Source organism: Balaenoptera physalus, assembly GCF_965194825.1.
Source record: "Balaenoptera physalus genome assembly, chromosome: 15".
Classification (NCBI taxonomy): domain Eukaryota; kingdom Metazoa; phylum Chordata; class Mammalia; order Artiodactyla; family Balaenopteridae; genus Balaenoptera; species Balaenoptera physalus.
Window position 1 is genome coordinate 77,873,205 of NC_138894.1, and position 15,984 is coordinate 77,889,188.

General features: G+C 45.9%; 1 protein-coding gene across 2 annotated transcripts in view; it reads left to right on the forward strand.

Moving 5' to 3' along the window:
* KIF3C (kinesin family member 3C) overlaps positions 1-14,282 on the forward strand; it is a 34,718-nt gene extending 20,436 nt beyond the window's left edge. The window contains exons 4-8 of one of the 2 annotated variants that reach the window (XM_082427541.1): positions 582-700; positions 1,173-1,289; positions 11,091-11,196; positions 11,375-11,547; positions 11,791-14,282. In XM_082427541.1, coding sequence (XP_082283667.1) covers positions 582-700; positions 1,173-1,289; positions 11,091-11,196; positions 11,375-11,547; positions 11,791-11,884 — 609 coding nt within the window. In that variant the 3' untranslated portion in view covers positions 11,885-14,282. Of the gene's footprint in view, positions 1-581; positions 701-1,172; positions 1,290-11,087; positions 11,197-11,374; positions 11,548-11,790 lie in introns of both variants that reach the window. The other variant, XM_082427540.1, reaches the window with a different exon arrangement.
* Positions 14,283-15,984: the final 1,702 nt, after the last annotated feature.

Consider the following 15,984-nt stretch of genomic DNA (forward strand, 5'->3'; position numbering starts at 1 on the left):
GAGCAGGCCAGGCAGAGGCCCGGCTACAGTGGCAGTTTCCAGGGACACACCTTTCAGTGGGTTAGGAGTGGGACAGGAAGGTTGGAGCTGCCCTCCGCACCCCTACTTTTAAGAGCTGCTGGAGAGGCAGGAGTAGGATGGGTCACCTTCCAAACTGGCTGAGGCTCCCTTTCTTCCCTGAGCCTTGGACGGCAGTCCTGATACTCGCGTCCTGATTCTGGCTCTTCTGTTACCTCGTTGTATGACCTTGAGCAAGTCTGTGCCTGAGTTTCCTCACCTATAAAAGGGGGTGTTGGACCAGAAGGTCCCTCGGGTCCCTTCAAATTTGCACATTGCACGATGTGGACAGCAGCTGAGAGAGCAGGTTAACAGGCCACAGTGTGGGAGGGACAGGGCAGCCTTTAGAATATCCGTTCCGATGGATGGTGGGGCAGGAGGGAGCTTCAGAGGTGGGCCCTGGGCTCATCCTGGACCGAGCTGGTGGACCCTGAGCCTGCAGCTGTTGGGACCCAGGCTGGGTGAGCAGAGCCACATTGGTTGCCACGCTGCACAGCCTCTGAGCTGCACCTGTCCCCACCCAGCTCTACGCCAAGCTGCAGGCGGTGAAGGCGGAGATCCAGGACCAGCACGATGAGTACATCCGCGTGCGGCAGGACCTGGAAGAGGCACAGAATGAGCAGACCCGGGAGCTCAAGCTCAAGTAGGGCCCCTCCTCTTTCCATCTGGGGCTCTCACAGCCATCCCGCAGGCCCTGGGCCTCTCCCTGACAGGCTCCTCTCTTTCCTGAAGGCTTCATTCCAACTGTCTCCTCACCCATGTCCACGTACCTTAGGAATAGAATGTATCTGAGGGATGGGGGAGGGCCCCATTGGAGTTTCCTCTACCTCCTGTTTCCTCCTTCCTCTCCTCGGCCTGCATTTGATGAACCCCGCAAAGTGCATGCCGGGTGCTGCCCGGGAGTAACTCCTAAGGCCCTGAGTCTATAATCTTTGCATTAGAAACTGTGATTTTCAAGCTCTATTATTTCTCTAGGGATTCCCTCCCCCCGACTTTTTGGTTTTTCCACCTTCTCTGTTCCCTCTGCCTCTTTGCTTCTTTCTTCTCATCCTTCGACCTTCATAGACACTGTGTGGTCTCATGTGGTCCCCTCTCTACCTCATTCCTGCTCCCAGGTACCTAATCATTGAGAACTTCATCCCCCCTGAGGAGAAGAACAAGATCATGAACCGGCTTTTCCTAGACTGTGAGGAGGAGCAGTGGAAGTTCCAGCCCCTCATGCCCGGTGGAGCGTGAGTCTTTCACCCGGCCCGGGGTGGCCAGGGGCCCGGGGGAGACGGAGGTTTGAGTGGATTGGGGAGGGCTGGGAAGGATGCAGATGGAGGATGGGTTTCCCAGGACCTAATGTTGGGGTCTCCATGAAGGAAGGAGTGTCAAGTACAGTGTCTCATTGGTCTGGGATGCAGAAAATACTAGCTGGCTAACATTTGGCCAGTCTGGTGAGTATTCATTTGTCAGATGCCAGAAACAGCAACAACAGATAATATTGCCAAGCACTAACTACGTGTTGGACACTGTAGGAGACTCTGCAGACGGAAGGTAAATCAGACACAGTCAGAGCTCACAGTCCAGTGGGGAATACAGAAAAGTAATCAGATCAAGAAATGATAGAGATGTGAGGTCTCTGTAGCCTCTCTCAGCTGAGTGATTCAGCATTTCCACCTGCTTCCACATCCTACCTCTTAGGTAACAGAGCTAAGCGCATTTAGCTCTAGGTGTGCATTTCCCTCTGCTGGTGGCCATGAAGAACAAGACTGGATATTCAAACCCAGCAGAGTGACTACCTCACCCAGCTGGACCACTGTCCTTTCCTTGAACATCTGTGTACAGAGGTGCTCAGGAGGCCTGACACCAATGCACTTCCCTAGAGATTCTTTGCTCTATCTATCGTAGGAATATTAATGCCAAGATAGGGCAGGAGTCTCTCCAAAGCTGGGGTGGGAAGCTAGCTGTAGAGGTCTACAGCTTCTCACTGGAGCAACAGATGCCTACTTAATTTGTCTACTTTCTGAAGGGCTGATCCTATGCAAGGCAACACTACACAAGTTTGTAAGTGGCAAGTTCATGAGTAAAGGACTTTTCAATGGCATCAGTTTGGATTTAAATCCACCTTTCCAATCGAAGTGGAGGCCTGCAGTACTACATCATCTAATGCAGAAGTTCTCCACCCTGGCTGCAACTAGAATCACCTGTGAGCTGGGCTCCAGGGAGTCTGATTTAAAGGGTCTTGCATGGATCCCAGGACTTAAAAATTTTTTTTTTCAAGGCTTCCAGCTGATTCTACAGGAAGCTAGGTTCAAAAACTACTACTCCAGCACCATCTGCTGGAGGAAGATGCTGGTGAGGCTTCTGCTTCGTAGAGTTATTTTGTGCTTACAGAGTTCTTGAGTTTAAAGTTTGTAGGTGGAGGAATTTCTTTACATTGGATAGAGATGGGATGAGAGAAGCTGTGCGTTTTTAAAAAATTCTTAATTTTGAAAAGCAAGAATAGTACAAAGAATTCCCGTTTACCCTTCACCCAAACTCCCTGGTAGTTAGCATCTTGCCACATCTTGCTTTATTAATCCCCTCCCCTCAACCATTTGAGATTAAGTTGCAGACAGTCAACCCTTTACCCATATTTCCTAAGAGTGAGGACATTCTCTTACATAACCACAGTACAGTGATCAAATTCAGGAAATTCTGTTACCTCAATAATGTCCTTTACAGCAACTCCCCCACCGGCTCACCTGCGATGGTACATTGCATTTAATTGTCATGCCTGTTCCATCTCCTTTAATCTGGAACTGAGAATGGATCTTGATTTGAGTTTTGAAAATTTCATGCTTCAGAGGAGTATATTCATTTCTCAAAACATTGTCCCTGCAATTTTTTCCTGACCACCTAAGCACACAATCCAGACTTCAAAGCATGATAGGTGCTTTCCCTGAAGCTAAGATAAGCTTTCTGCTTAATGTTTATGAATTTCCATTCTTTTTTTTTTTTTTTTTTAAATTTTCATGCTGATGCTGATGCCACACCATCAGGAATTCTTTTTTTTTTTTATTTTTATTATTAATTTATTTATTTATTTTTGGCTGTGTTGGGTCTTCGTTTCTGTGCGAGGGCTTTCTCTAGTTGAGGCGGGCGGGGGCCACTCTTCATCGCGGTGCGCGGGCCTCTCACTGTCACGGCCTCTTTTGTTGCGGAGCACAAGCTCCAGACGCGCAGGCTCAGTAGTTGTGGCTCATGGGCCTAGTTGCTCCACGGCCTGTGGGATCTTCCCAGACCAGGGCTCGAACCCGTGTTCCCTGCATTGGCAGGCAGATTCTCAACCACTGCGCCACCAGGGAAGCCCCCTGAATTTCCATTCTTTGTTCTGTTTTTTTTTTAAGTTTACTTTCTTCCTTTTACTCGAATAACTTTTAAATTAAAAAACCTTTTAAATAACTTCTCATTCTCTTTTTTTTTGCAAAAATAAAATGGTTTGCATACACTGAAAAACCATTGACAGATTTTTAAAAATAAAACAGCTATCTTAAAATAACACATGTTAAATAATTTTTAGAGTAGGTACCAGTAACAACTTTTTTTTTTTTAATTTTATTTATTTATTTATTTATTTATTTATGGCTGTGTTGGGTCTTCGTTTCTGTGCGAGGGCTTTCTCTAGTTGCAGCAAGTGGGGGCCACTCTTCATCGTGGTGCGCAGGCCTCTCATTATCTCGGCCTCTCTTGTTGCGGAGCACAGGCTCCAGACGCGCAGGCTCAGTAATTGTGGCTCACGGGCCTAGTTGCTCCGTGGCATGTGGGATCGTCCCAGACCAGGGCTCGAACCCGTGTCCCCTGCATTGGCAGGCAGATTCTCAACCACTGCGCCACCAGGGAAGACCCAGTAACAACTTTTAAAAAGAAAGAAGCCCTCCAAAATATAGATTGGTATCTTTGCTCACTGTTGAGCTATTGCCTTTCCTAGCCTCTTATCCCTCTCTTTGCTTTAAAGGTGAATTTGTGCTCTCTACATGCTCTTTTCTGGGCCTCAGAACCAGAACCTTTCTGGGCGGAGGGAGTTGCCTGTGATGTTCTTTTCCCACTTTTGCTTTCTCTTCTGATTTCCCCCACCATCCTTCTTGCTCTCGGAAAGTAATGCAAAGAGAGAAAGATTCAGTGTTTTCTTTGCCATTAGGAAGCCTAAGAATTCGGCTCTTTCCTCAGAAGCTGCTTGTGGGGAATTCCCTGGTGGTCCAGTGGCTGGGACTCCGCACTTCCACTGCAGGGAGCACGGGGTTCATTCCTAGTCAGGGAATTAAGATCCCGCGTGCCACGAGGAGGCCAAAACAACAAAGAAACAAATAAACAAGCAAAACAAAACAAAACAAAACAAAAACGGGCTCAAAGCAGGCAGTGGGCTTTAGCTTACGCTATAGTGTTTTCTTTCCCATAACTCTTTGGGAAGAACTGGTCCCGACATACATACCCCTTTGACTTAAATCTGCACACAGTTTCTCTCCAGCCTGCATTTGTACATTTTCTATTAGCAGTGCTTCTAACTGGATCCCAAATGGACTGTGTTCCCTTAAAATTTTATATTAAAATTGTAAAGATATAAATACATTTACAAGCTTTTTCAAAATTATGGTTAAGTATATTCACAACTTAAACATGGTGTTTTATACAGAATATGTATGTACCTCCTCAGAATACAGAGAGTATATATTTTGTGTAGAAAATATCAAAATATATCTGGGTAAGGGTAAAAAGTATTAAGGCAATTGTGACATCCCAGTGTTCTCCACTGTACTTAAATATGGTTGATATAAACAGGTATTATAGATTTCTTTAAGAAAAATTCCAATAAATAAATTACTTCAAAAAGACATTAATAAATACCAGGTAGTCAACTACATGCTATTCTGAATTACTACTACAAATTATTTTCTTTTTTCTAATGTCACTTGTCCATTGTCTGATAACTGCAATAAATAATATTTATCTCAGAACTTAAAAAAAAAATCACAAAAATACAAAAGAAAAGTAATAATAGGGCTTCCCTGGTGGCGCAGTGGTTAAGAATCTGCCTGCCAAGCAGAGGACACGGGTTTGAGCCCTGGTGTGGGAAGATCCCACATGCCACGGAACAACTAAGCCCGTGCGCCACAACTACTGAGCCTGTGCTCTAGAGCCCGTGAGCCACAACTACTGAGTCCGTGTGCCACAACTACTGAAGCCCGCTCACCTAGAGCCCGTGCTCCGCAACAAGAGGAGCCACTGCAATGAGAAGCCCACGTACTACAAAGAAGAGTAGCCCCCGCTCGCCGCAGCTAGAGAAAGCCCACACGCAGCAACGAAGACCCAACACAGCCAAAATTAGATAAATAAATAAATAAATTACAAAAAAAAAAGAAAGAAAAGTAATAATAGATCTAGGAAGTTTTTATACAAAACAAATTTTTAAAATTACTTTCTACTGGGACTTCCCTGGCGGTCCAGTGGTTAAGACTCCAGGCTTCCACTGCAGGGGGCACGGGTCTGATCCCTGGTGTGGGAACTAAGATTCCACACGCCACACGGTGCAGCCAAAAATCCTCAAGCTCTGACAGCTCAATAAATTCATTTTTAAATAAATTCAATCTCAATAAATTCATTTTTTTAAAAAATTACTTTTGTATAGCAGCAGTTGGTGGTTAAAATAAAGTAAAAACAATTCCCTCCTAATTGGAATTCCAAAGTAGGATAGTGACTCAGCACAGAGAGCCCCAGGGTAGCATCACGGTGTAAGAGTCACTGGCCTGGATCTCTGAGATCTTTTGCCCCAAGCCCCTCCTTTCACAGCGGAAGGCTGAGGGTGGGCAGGTCCTTGGACGCAGCTTCCCGCATTTCGGGGAGCCCTGTGGACTGAGACTGTAGAACAAGCTGCCTCTCTGGGAGGATTGAGTCCCACTGTTTGCAACATAACTTAATCAGGGCTGAAAAACCTCTTTCTTCCCAAAGCGTATTTAACTAATCAAGGCATTGTCCCATTTGCTCAATTCAAGTGTGGAATATTTTGCTTCAATATTTGGCCTGTGGTGTTCTGGGGATTAGAACACTGAAGGCTGCTCAAAAGGAGAGGAGAAAAGCATTGTTGGAAAGAAATTACCTAAAGTCATACCGTCCCTTTAGAAAGCTTTTGCTGGAAAAACGTTTCCCTTCTTCCACTAGCTGCAAGCATTTACCCCACACACTCTTCCCCGCGCCTCTCTTTAAAATAAGGAGTTATTGTCGAGGAGCTCTTGAAACACACTCTGTATCAACTTATTTTGGAAGTCTATCCCTTTTTCTTTTTCCTCCACTATCTCTAGGCCACTGCTAGTTGATACACAATAACTTCAGGTGAGGTCCCTTCCACGATCACAAACAATTTTGTGTTAAAGTTACTTTGCAAAACACATTTCTGCAGCCAGCTCTAACCATAACTATTTTACAAATATGACCTTTTATTTTTGGTTACTCATCATGGACCTTATTTTTAATTGTGTTTATACAAAACTGTCTTCTAAGGGTTGTATATTTGGCAATGTCTGTAGCCCATGGTTTACAGTTGACAAAATTCTATTTGTAACTTTAGCCATTTGTCTTTTGCAATCCCTGCTATCCTAGATTCTTTTCAAAGTATCATGGTGCAGTAGAAAGAGACTGGATTTTGGATTTAGAACGTTCTGAATTCTAGTCCCTGCTCTGCCTTGAGAAGGTTTTTTTACCTCTCTGAACCCAAGTTTTGTCACCTGCAAAGTCGGGATAATAAAATTAAAAAAAAAAAAAATCCCTGCAGGATTATCAAGATTGCAGTGAGATAATGTGTGTGGCGCGTGTTGGAGGTGGGGTGGAGGGCGTGCCAGGCCAGTACCTGGCACAGAGGAGGTGATCTGTAAATGGCTGCAGTAGTACCAGTAAGCCAGTACGATAACTGTGGGCACTCCAGAGAAACCAGTTTGCCGTCATGCCTTACAAGTGCCATAGAAGGACAGTTTGGTTTGTTGCTTTTGTTCTAGATTTTGATCTTTAAATCAGGCTGCCTCCAAATTTAGAGAGAGAGAGCATTCCTTGCTCTAAATAGAATCAGGATAGAAAGTTAAACTGGTTTCCTTTCAGAGGCAAAGTTTACCTCAGTCAGAACATGCTCAGCTCTGAGTTGAGTCCCTAGATTCATTCACAGGCCCATGACAGCTGAAAAAGAATCTGAAACAGGGAGAAGTTTTGGCCTGCCCAGGCAGGCCGTGTGCCGTGTGAAGGGGAACTGAGAAGAGGAGTGGGAGTTCAGACATGCAGGGGGATGTTACAAGGTGGACAGCTAACGTGTAGGGAAGGAGGGATCCAGTCATGGAGAACAGTCAGATTTGCTGTGTCAGGTACTCGTAAAGGACCTAGAAGGAAAACACACCCTATGATGTTGGCTGCCGGTTTTCAGAACAGGAGGGGAGGAAGGTGGTGAGCAAACAGAGCTGGTAATGAGATTGGGGTCAGCCTCTGAGATGGGACTGAGAGAGAACTTTTTAATATTAAGAGGAAAATATATATAATCTCGTGATAGAAGCTATGTGGAGGGAGGGTCATAAGAGAACTCTGAGGCTCTACGACGCACAGGATAGCTGTTGTGCGTTTCTTTCAAGAGGGGTGGATACTTGCAGAGCCAGGCCTCCACTCTGGGCTGTCAGCCACAACCTGCTTACTACAGAGGGATCAATCATGGAAAGTAGGCCTGAGGCAGAGGAGAGAGTAGATGGGAAGCTTGGTGTCCCAATTACAGACTCCCCTCCCCCACCCCCTTCTTCCCACCTGCCACCCAGAATAGCCCTGGCATCTTTATTGGGTCAGGCTGCCAATTCACACTGATCCACTGCTCTGCTCACCCAGCCCTGTCCCCCTGTCCTGTTCCCAGAGCCTGCAGCCTTCAAGGCACACTCAGGCCCAGGCTGTTCTGTGTGCGCTCCTGAAAGACAGCGTGGCATCCTAAAAGGAGTATCTGGGAAGAATCAATTCCGAGTCTCTTCCTAATTGTATGATCTTGGACACGAAAGCGCTTTCGCTTTTCTGAGCCTCAGTCTCCTTGTCTGCCCTGTCTGCACCTCAGGAGGTTGTAAAGTTCAAATGGGATGCACAGATGCACCTTATAAATGATAAGTTGTTATTTTACTGATTTTCCCACTCCCCTCCCGCGGTGCTGCCACTCTCCACATGCACAGCCCGCCCACCTTCCAGAGGGTCCATAGCAGCAAAACCAGCTGGGGCTTCTACAGCCTCATCTTCCTTGTTTTCACCTCTGAAGAGGGGTCGGCGGGGACCCTAAGTGGGATCCAGCACTCTTTTATATGCACTTGGTAAAAAAACTCCTGGGGATGTGGTTCTCGTTACTCTCTGTGGCAGAAGGCGGGCATTGTTCCGTCGGCGCCTGCACGGCTTGTTCTCCTTTTCAAGGACAGAATGTCCTATCTCTGAATTACTCAGCCTGTCTCTTCTCTTCTGTCTTCTGTCTGCCTTTTGGCTTTTTTCGTTGCTCATCTGTATCCCTGTTTGAAATTAGCAAGTGGAATTGAGAATTAATAATCATCACAACTGCCATGTGTTGAGCCCTTGCGGTGTAATGTGCTAAGTGCTTATCTTGTTTAATCTCAGCAATTCTGTAGGATAGCGGTGAGATATCTGAGGCTCAGAGATAATAAGCCACTTCCCAAGGTAACAAAGTTGTAAGGGGTAGAGCCAACATTCAAACTCAGATCTACCTCACTCCAAACCCTGTATTATGTTTTTTAGTGGAAATAACTTGTTTTCTTTCCTATCTTTGTTTGTTTTGAATAATAAAATACCTCACACTCATTAAGTTACTGAGAGTAAAAAGTCTTAACATACCATGAGTTGGCCAGGATATAGAGCAATGGGAACTTTCTCGTAGGTATATAGCCACTTTGAAAAGCAATTTGGCAATTTGGTAAAGCTGAAGATGCACATCGGAACCATTCCATTCCTGGGTATATACCCCAGGGAAACTTGAATATGTACTTCAAGATACCTATACAGAACTCTTCACAACAGCACTGTGTTAAATAGAAAGGGAGAGAGAAAAAGGAATTGAACTAGATGTCTATCAACAAGAGAATATATAAAAAACATATATATAAAACATATAAAATGCTATATTGAAACCTTAAGATAGTCAATATAGTTAAACTTTAATCATCTAATCTAGAGCAGCATGGATAAATATAAAAGACATGTTTGTTGGACACAAAACAATATAGTATGTATACCATACAGTACAAAATTTAGAAATAAGCATACAGATACCATATATATTGTTTATGAATATCCACATATATAAATAAGTATAAAAATATGCCTGACATTTATAAGCACAAAACTCAAGAGAGTGATTAATTCTGGAGAAGGAAAGAGATGGAGTCTTAAAAACTGTGTCTACATTTTATTTCTTAAAGATTTGGTGTTAAGTATAATAAAATGTTAAGATTTGACAAAGCTGGATGATAAGCGAACAGATATATATCTTATTTTCTATGCTTTTCTGAGTATTTGAAATAATTTATTAGATATAAAATTAACAATACATTGTAAAAAATTTAGATATTGCAGAAAGGCATAAAGATAATAAAAATCACCCATAATCACTCCATCCAAAGACAATCATTGTTAACATTTTGTTGAATATCCAGACTTTTTTCTAAGCATCCACACACGTACACACACTTCTTTAAAAACAAAACAAAAAAACTTCATCTTTTTATTTGCTTTTTTATTTAATATGTTGTGGAAATCTTTTCATGTCTACATAGAGCCATAAGACAATTTAAATGACTACATAATATTCCTTCACTTGGCTGAATAATAAACTGGTCCCTATTGGTGCACATTTGGGTTGTTTCTAATTGTTTGCATTTGTAAATAATATTGCAGCAAACATCTCTGCGTATAAATTGTCCCTATCTCTGATTATTTCCTTAGGGAAATTCCTAGGAGTGGGAATTTGGGTCAAAGAATATGCACTTTTTAAAAGCCAAGCCTGGGAGTTCCCTGGTGGTCTAGTGGTTAGGTCGGTGCCTTCAGCACTCAGTCCCTGGTCGGGGAACTGAGATCCCGCAGACCGTGATACACGGCCAAAAAAACAAACAAAAAAAGCCAAGCCTGAGTTTTGTTTTGTATGTTTTATAAATGATACCTTTATTGAGATGTAATTCACATATCATAAAATTCACCATTTTAAAGGGTATAATTCAGTGGATTTTAGTATATTCACAGAGTTGTATAACATTACCATTATCTAATTCCAGAACATTTTCATCACTCCAGAAAGAAACCCCAAACCCATTAGCTGTCACTCCCCATTCTCCCCAGTGTCCCCATCCCTAGGAAACCACCAGTCTACTTTCTGTCACCATGGACTTGCCTATTGCAGATACTTGATATAAATGGAATCATATCACATGTGGTCTTTTGTGTCTGCCTTCTTTCACTTGGCAAAATGTTTTCAAGTTTCATCCACCTTGTAGCATGCATCAGTCCTTCATTCCTTTTTGTTGCCAAATAATATTCCATTCTATGATATTCCACATTTTGTTTGTTTATTCATAAGTCGATGGTCATTGGGGTTATTTCTACTTTTTGGCTATTATGAATAATGCTTCTATGAACGTTTATATACAAGTTTTTGTGTGGGTATGATTTCAGTTCTCTTGATTATATGTATCTAGTAGTGGAAGTACTAGGTCATATGGCAACTCTGTGTGTAACTTTTTGAAAAACTGCCAAACTGTTTCCAAAGTGACTGCATCATTTTATATTCCCACCAACAAATGCATGAAGCAACAAGAGTGAAGACATATGTGTCTCCTTGTGTTATACTATTTCGAGTTGTCAGGTTGTATTAGAGCAAAGAGAAGAAAATTCCAGAACCTGCAGTCTGCAGGGCCTACTGACTACCTGAATGATGCTTAACCCATCATGATATCATTTTCCCTTTGTGTTCGGAGGAAACAGAGTTAAATATAGCCTCTTCCCTACAGCAGTAGCAGCCAAATGAAGAAGCGGCCAACATCTGCAGTGGGCTACAAGAGGCCTATCAGCCAGTATGCTCGGGTTGCCATGGCAATGGGGTCACACCCCAGGTATAGGGTAAGAAGCTGGGAAGTAGAAGAGGGGGAGGGGAGAGAGCGCCCAAGGGAGGTGATGCTCACGACCTCTGCTTCCTCTACCTGCCTCATCACCCTGCTACTCCCATTATTTCCCAAGTGCCTGGAAGATACAGGCATCAGGACCAGTGCTCACGTCTGGCTTGATATTCCCACCACAGGCTGAGAACATCATGTTTCTGGAGTTGGATGTGTCCCCTCCAGCGGTCTTTGAGATGGAATTCTCTCATGATCAAGAACAAGACCCCCGTGCATTACACATGGAGAGGCTCATGCGGTTGGACAGCTTTCTGGAAAGACCTTCCACATCTAAAGTCCGAAAGTCCAGATCCTGGTCAGTACCATCACGGTCAGAGTGGGCAATGGACTTAGAAGGCATGGAAACCCCATGGGCTGGTTGAGGCTGAGGAGGGTTTGGGTTGTACCCCAAGGGCATGAAGGGAGAGTGAAAACTGGGGCTGTGGGGGCCAAGTTCCTACAGCGACAGGGTGAGGGAAAGGAAAGTCCTTACTTTTCTGTTTCCTGCACTTCCCCACCCTCCCCTCTCGCCCACCACCTCATCCCCATCCCCCCGCAGGTGCCAGAGTCCTCAGCGGCCTCCACCTCCCACTGCACACGGCTCGCTGGCCGCCGCTGCTCTGCTCCCCTCGACAGCGCTAGACCACGAGTGACAACCTTCAGTGGGGCTGCCCATCCCCCAGACCCCCGGACGGGGCAGCCAACCCTGGATCATCTCGCCTGCCGCTCGGTGTGCGTGCGTGCGTGCGTGTGTGTGTGTGTGCGCATGTGCATATGTGTGCGGGGTGAGGATCTGGCAGACCGTGCCTCTGCTGGCTCTTAGCCTCCTTTATTTAATTAATGTTATTTATTCGTGGAGCTCAGTTCTTGCGGGAGAGGTGCCCTCGCCTGAGCTTGCCATGGTCGCCGCACAGCCTCCTTTCTTCTGACTTTAGACCCCCCGCCCCGCCCCGCCCCAATCAGACCTCATGCTCCTCCCTGTCAGTTGCCCCCAGAAGGGAGGGCGGCGGTGCCTGAGAAGAGAGTGCTTTTTCTACCCAGCGCGCTCCGTAATCTCCCTTCTCCTCCTGCACTGCCGGTGAGCAGCTCCTGAGCACTTTCCGGGACTAGAAAAACGCTAGGTGTCCACCGAGGACAAGAGACGCCCATCCTGATGGTGTTGAGCCTGTGCTTCCGGCGGAGAGAGCCCGCTCTCCACGTTCTGGGTCGCAAACAACCTCTATCGGTTTCTTGGGCTCCTTTTCAAGGACTCCAGTGACCTCAGCGACACAGCCCATGCTCTTCAGCTTTGGCAAGAACTCGTGGCTTCCCAAACTCTGCTTCCGGCCCGCCTTCCCAACCCGTGGACGCGAATTGTGAACCCACCAGTTGCTGCCTCCTTGGGACCTTCAGGAAATGGAACAGTAATAGAGACAATGTGGACAGTCAACGAGGGACGGCCCTTTGTTTCTGTCCCCTCGGAGAACTAACCTTGGCCGACAAGCCATCAGGCCAACTCCGCATCTTTGAGAGGCTGCTCCTTCCTGCTTTCATCGTTTTCCTTGCAGCTGCCTGGATCCCCGTTCACAGTGGAAGGGGTCAGTATCCTTCTCCCTCTGGCTAAACAAAGGTATCACAGAATCTGTTGCTTTTCCCCCTCACTGAGCACAGGAGATGGAGGCCCAGGTGCAACCTGCCAACTCTGCCCATTACCCCTGTTTCTGAATCACGTTTGTTGGGCACTGTTTTGTTGACAAGACTGACCCTTTCTTCAGCATTGTGCAAATTGGTCCCTAGGGAAGTACTCCTCACTTTCCTTTGTGACAACCCAGTATGTCTCCAGGTATCTCGAGTAAATTTCTACCAAAAAAAGAGAGATTAATTTTCATTGACTTACCTTTTAATTGTATATTTTAGTGGAAGGGTGAAGAGGTAATCATGAATGAAAACACGTGGTTTGGAATTTCAAAACGACCTAATAATGGAGTCTCCAGTTCCTAGAACATGAGGAGTTTTGTCACTGGGGGAAAGGCACGAAACTGACAGGTCTGCCTGAAATTGGGGGTGTGGGAGGTGGCGGTAGGGGCTGACTAGCTGGTTTTTCTCTTTCCGTCAGGAAATGAACGCTTCTTGCACAGTTCAAGTTCTGCTCTAAGGACCGAGCTATGGTTTGGTTTAATTCAATGATGCTGTCATCGCTGCTGTAACTACGGGACCAGGTGGTTGGGCCACTCAGTTGCCACTTGCTTCTGCCCTTCAAGGAAATAACATTTTTCATCAGAGCGCAGGAGATTATTTGAGACTCAGGATTCAGATCAGAGCTTCGGCTGTGGCTGGGACAGGACCAGTGTGTAGAAATTTCCCAGGTGGCCTGGGCACAGAGGGACCTCCAGTCCCGCGCTGAGCAGCCTCTCCCACTGACCTCTTTCTCATTTGTGGATGAAGCCGCACGTGTTACCCCCGTTCATCACCTGGACACATCGACTCTGCATTGTCTGGTCACTTGACCCTCACAGTCTTATAGCACAATATACCCAATTTCTTCACACCCAGTCTGAGGGCTGGGCCCAAGGTGTGGTCAGAGGAGGAGCTCCTGCCTGCAGTTTTGTGTACGTGTGTATGTGTGCGCGTGTTTGTGTGTGTGTTTACCTCCACGGGGGACACTCTACACTCAGTGTAAGATATGCTGGGAACAGGGCCACCGCGGTGGCTGGATCTCAGTCTCGCTGTCTCTCTCTCTTTCTCTTCTTTTCCTTTTGATGTATCAAACACTTGGTTGACAAAGTAAGGGCCTTGATTAGGACCAAATTTCCATGTCTGTTGCTATGGTATTTATTTAGGACAACAGTTAACAATGCTGTGGCCCATTCTTGTCACTCTATACATATGACGATACAGGACATATGTAATATATAAATATATATATAAAACATTACCCTCTGTCTCCTTGGCTTAGGATGAGATTCTCTGTTGAGCTGAAATGCACCTGCAGCTCAGTGCTGCCAGCAACCTGCAGGCCCCAGCCCTGTTCAAATTAACGCAGTCGATAATAAAGGAATGAGTATCGTTACAGAGTTGGTTGCCTGCCTTCTCTTCCCTCTGACTCTTTCTACTTCTCTTTTTATGTTCTCCCTTCTCTCTCTTCCTTGTTTTTTCCAAGAGGAGTTCAAGAGTATTTGGAGCCCAGCTGCAGTGATCAGCACCTGGGAAAAGAACTGGCTGCTTAATAAAAGGGGCTCCGTCTGAGCATCAAGGCGGAGGGGGCAGGGCTCAGGCTCTAGTCTGAAGTCTGTGCCCGAGCTATGGCAGCAGCTGATCGTGTTCTAAGCTAGTGGTCCCCTCCCAGTTAATTCTGAGCTGTTAGCAGATTTCAGAACTGCCTGTCCAGATTAGCTGTCAATATCATTTAACAGCTCTGCCCCTTCTGCTCCTCCGTTTATCAGCCAAGAGAGATTAAAAGAGAAATAACGTGTGTAAAGCACATCGATATGACTGGCACATGGTAGGTGCTGAATTAAAATAATTCAACACTAGCTTCCCCTTATCCTGTCTTCCCAGGGCCTCTTTCCCTCCCTCTGGGTTCTAGTTGTCGGCTCCCTGTAGCGTGGAAGTCTTACAGGAAATAAGAAGTAGTTGCTGCTAAAAAACACGAATCCCAAGGAATTCCCTGGCAGTCCAGTTGTTAGGACTCGGCGCTTCCACTGCCAGGGGTCCGGGTTCGATCCCTGGTCAGGGAACTAAGATCCCACAAGCTGCATGCTGTGGCCAAAAACAAACAAACACAAGGCCCTGACTCCTGGGAGAGCACTGAGGTTAGCCTGGTGCACAGGGCATGGCCGCGTGCCCACTGTGGCACTGACGCTTTTCCTGGAGGGGCCTCCTGCCTCTGTGCCAGCTCCAGCCCTGAGATCCAAAGGGGTTCCAGGGCTCTGCTGCTTGAGAGATTTGCCTGGTGTTGTTAGGTACTTTATACACCCGTAGTCGTTTAATCCTCCCAGGTGGGAATGATTGTCACTGGATTACTGATGAAATTTAGGGAAATTAACTAACTTGGCTAAAGACGTAGGGTTAGTGATGAAGCTGGACTTCCAGACTGTAAAGCCTGTATTTTTTGATTCTGTGCCTCTAGTGCATCTGCACCTCAGGACTGATAAGCACCCTACATGTTCTAAAAGTAGTGCAAGCCAGGGACAGAAGGGCAGAGTGGTGGGAATAAAACCAAATCTCCAATCCCTTAACCTTGAGGTCCTATTTTAATACCACTCATTCCTCCCGTTAGCCGTGGGCTCACTTGTGTGGCTGAGATAGGTGGTTCTAGAGTTCCACGGACCAGCCAGCGGGCTGGAACTCACCCTTGGCTGGGGTCCCCTTGCTTGTCAATATGGCAACTGCCATATTTCTCTTCTTCCTCCGAGGCTGGGCACCTGACCTCCAGAGTCACTTCTTTCTGTTTTCAGATGCTTAGGTCTGTGTGTGTGTTAGTTAGAACTCTTGGCCACTACTAAAGATTCGCTTAAGCTGGCCTGAACAAAATAAGGACACAGAAGCATGTTGTGGACCCCACGGGCAAGGACGGAACCAGTTCTCAGGAACGACCTAGTACCAGGGACTCAGACCCCGCAAAGACCCTCTCTGTCTGTACTTTCTGTGTGGGGTTCATGCTGTTTCCTCAGCTGCTCCAGTCTGTGACTTAGAAAATACACCTGCCAGCAGCTCTCTGTTTACATGACTCCGTCATTCGGAGAGACTTAGAAGTCCCAGTGCCAACTTCATG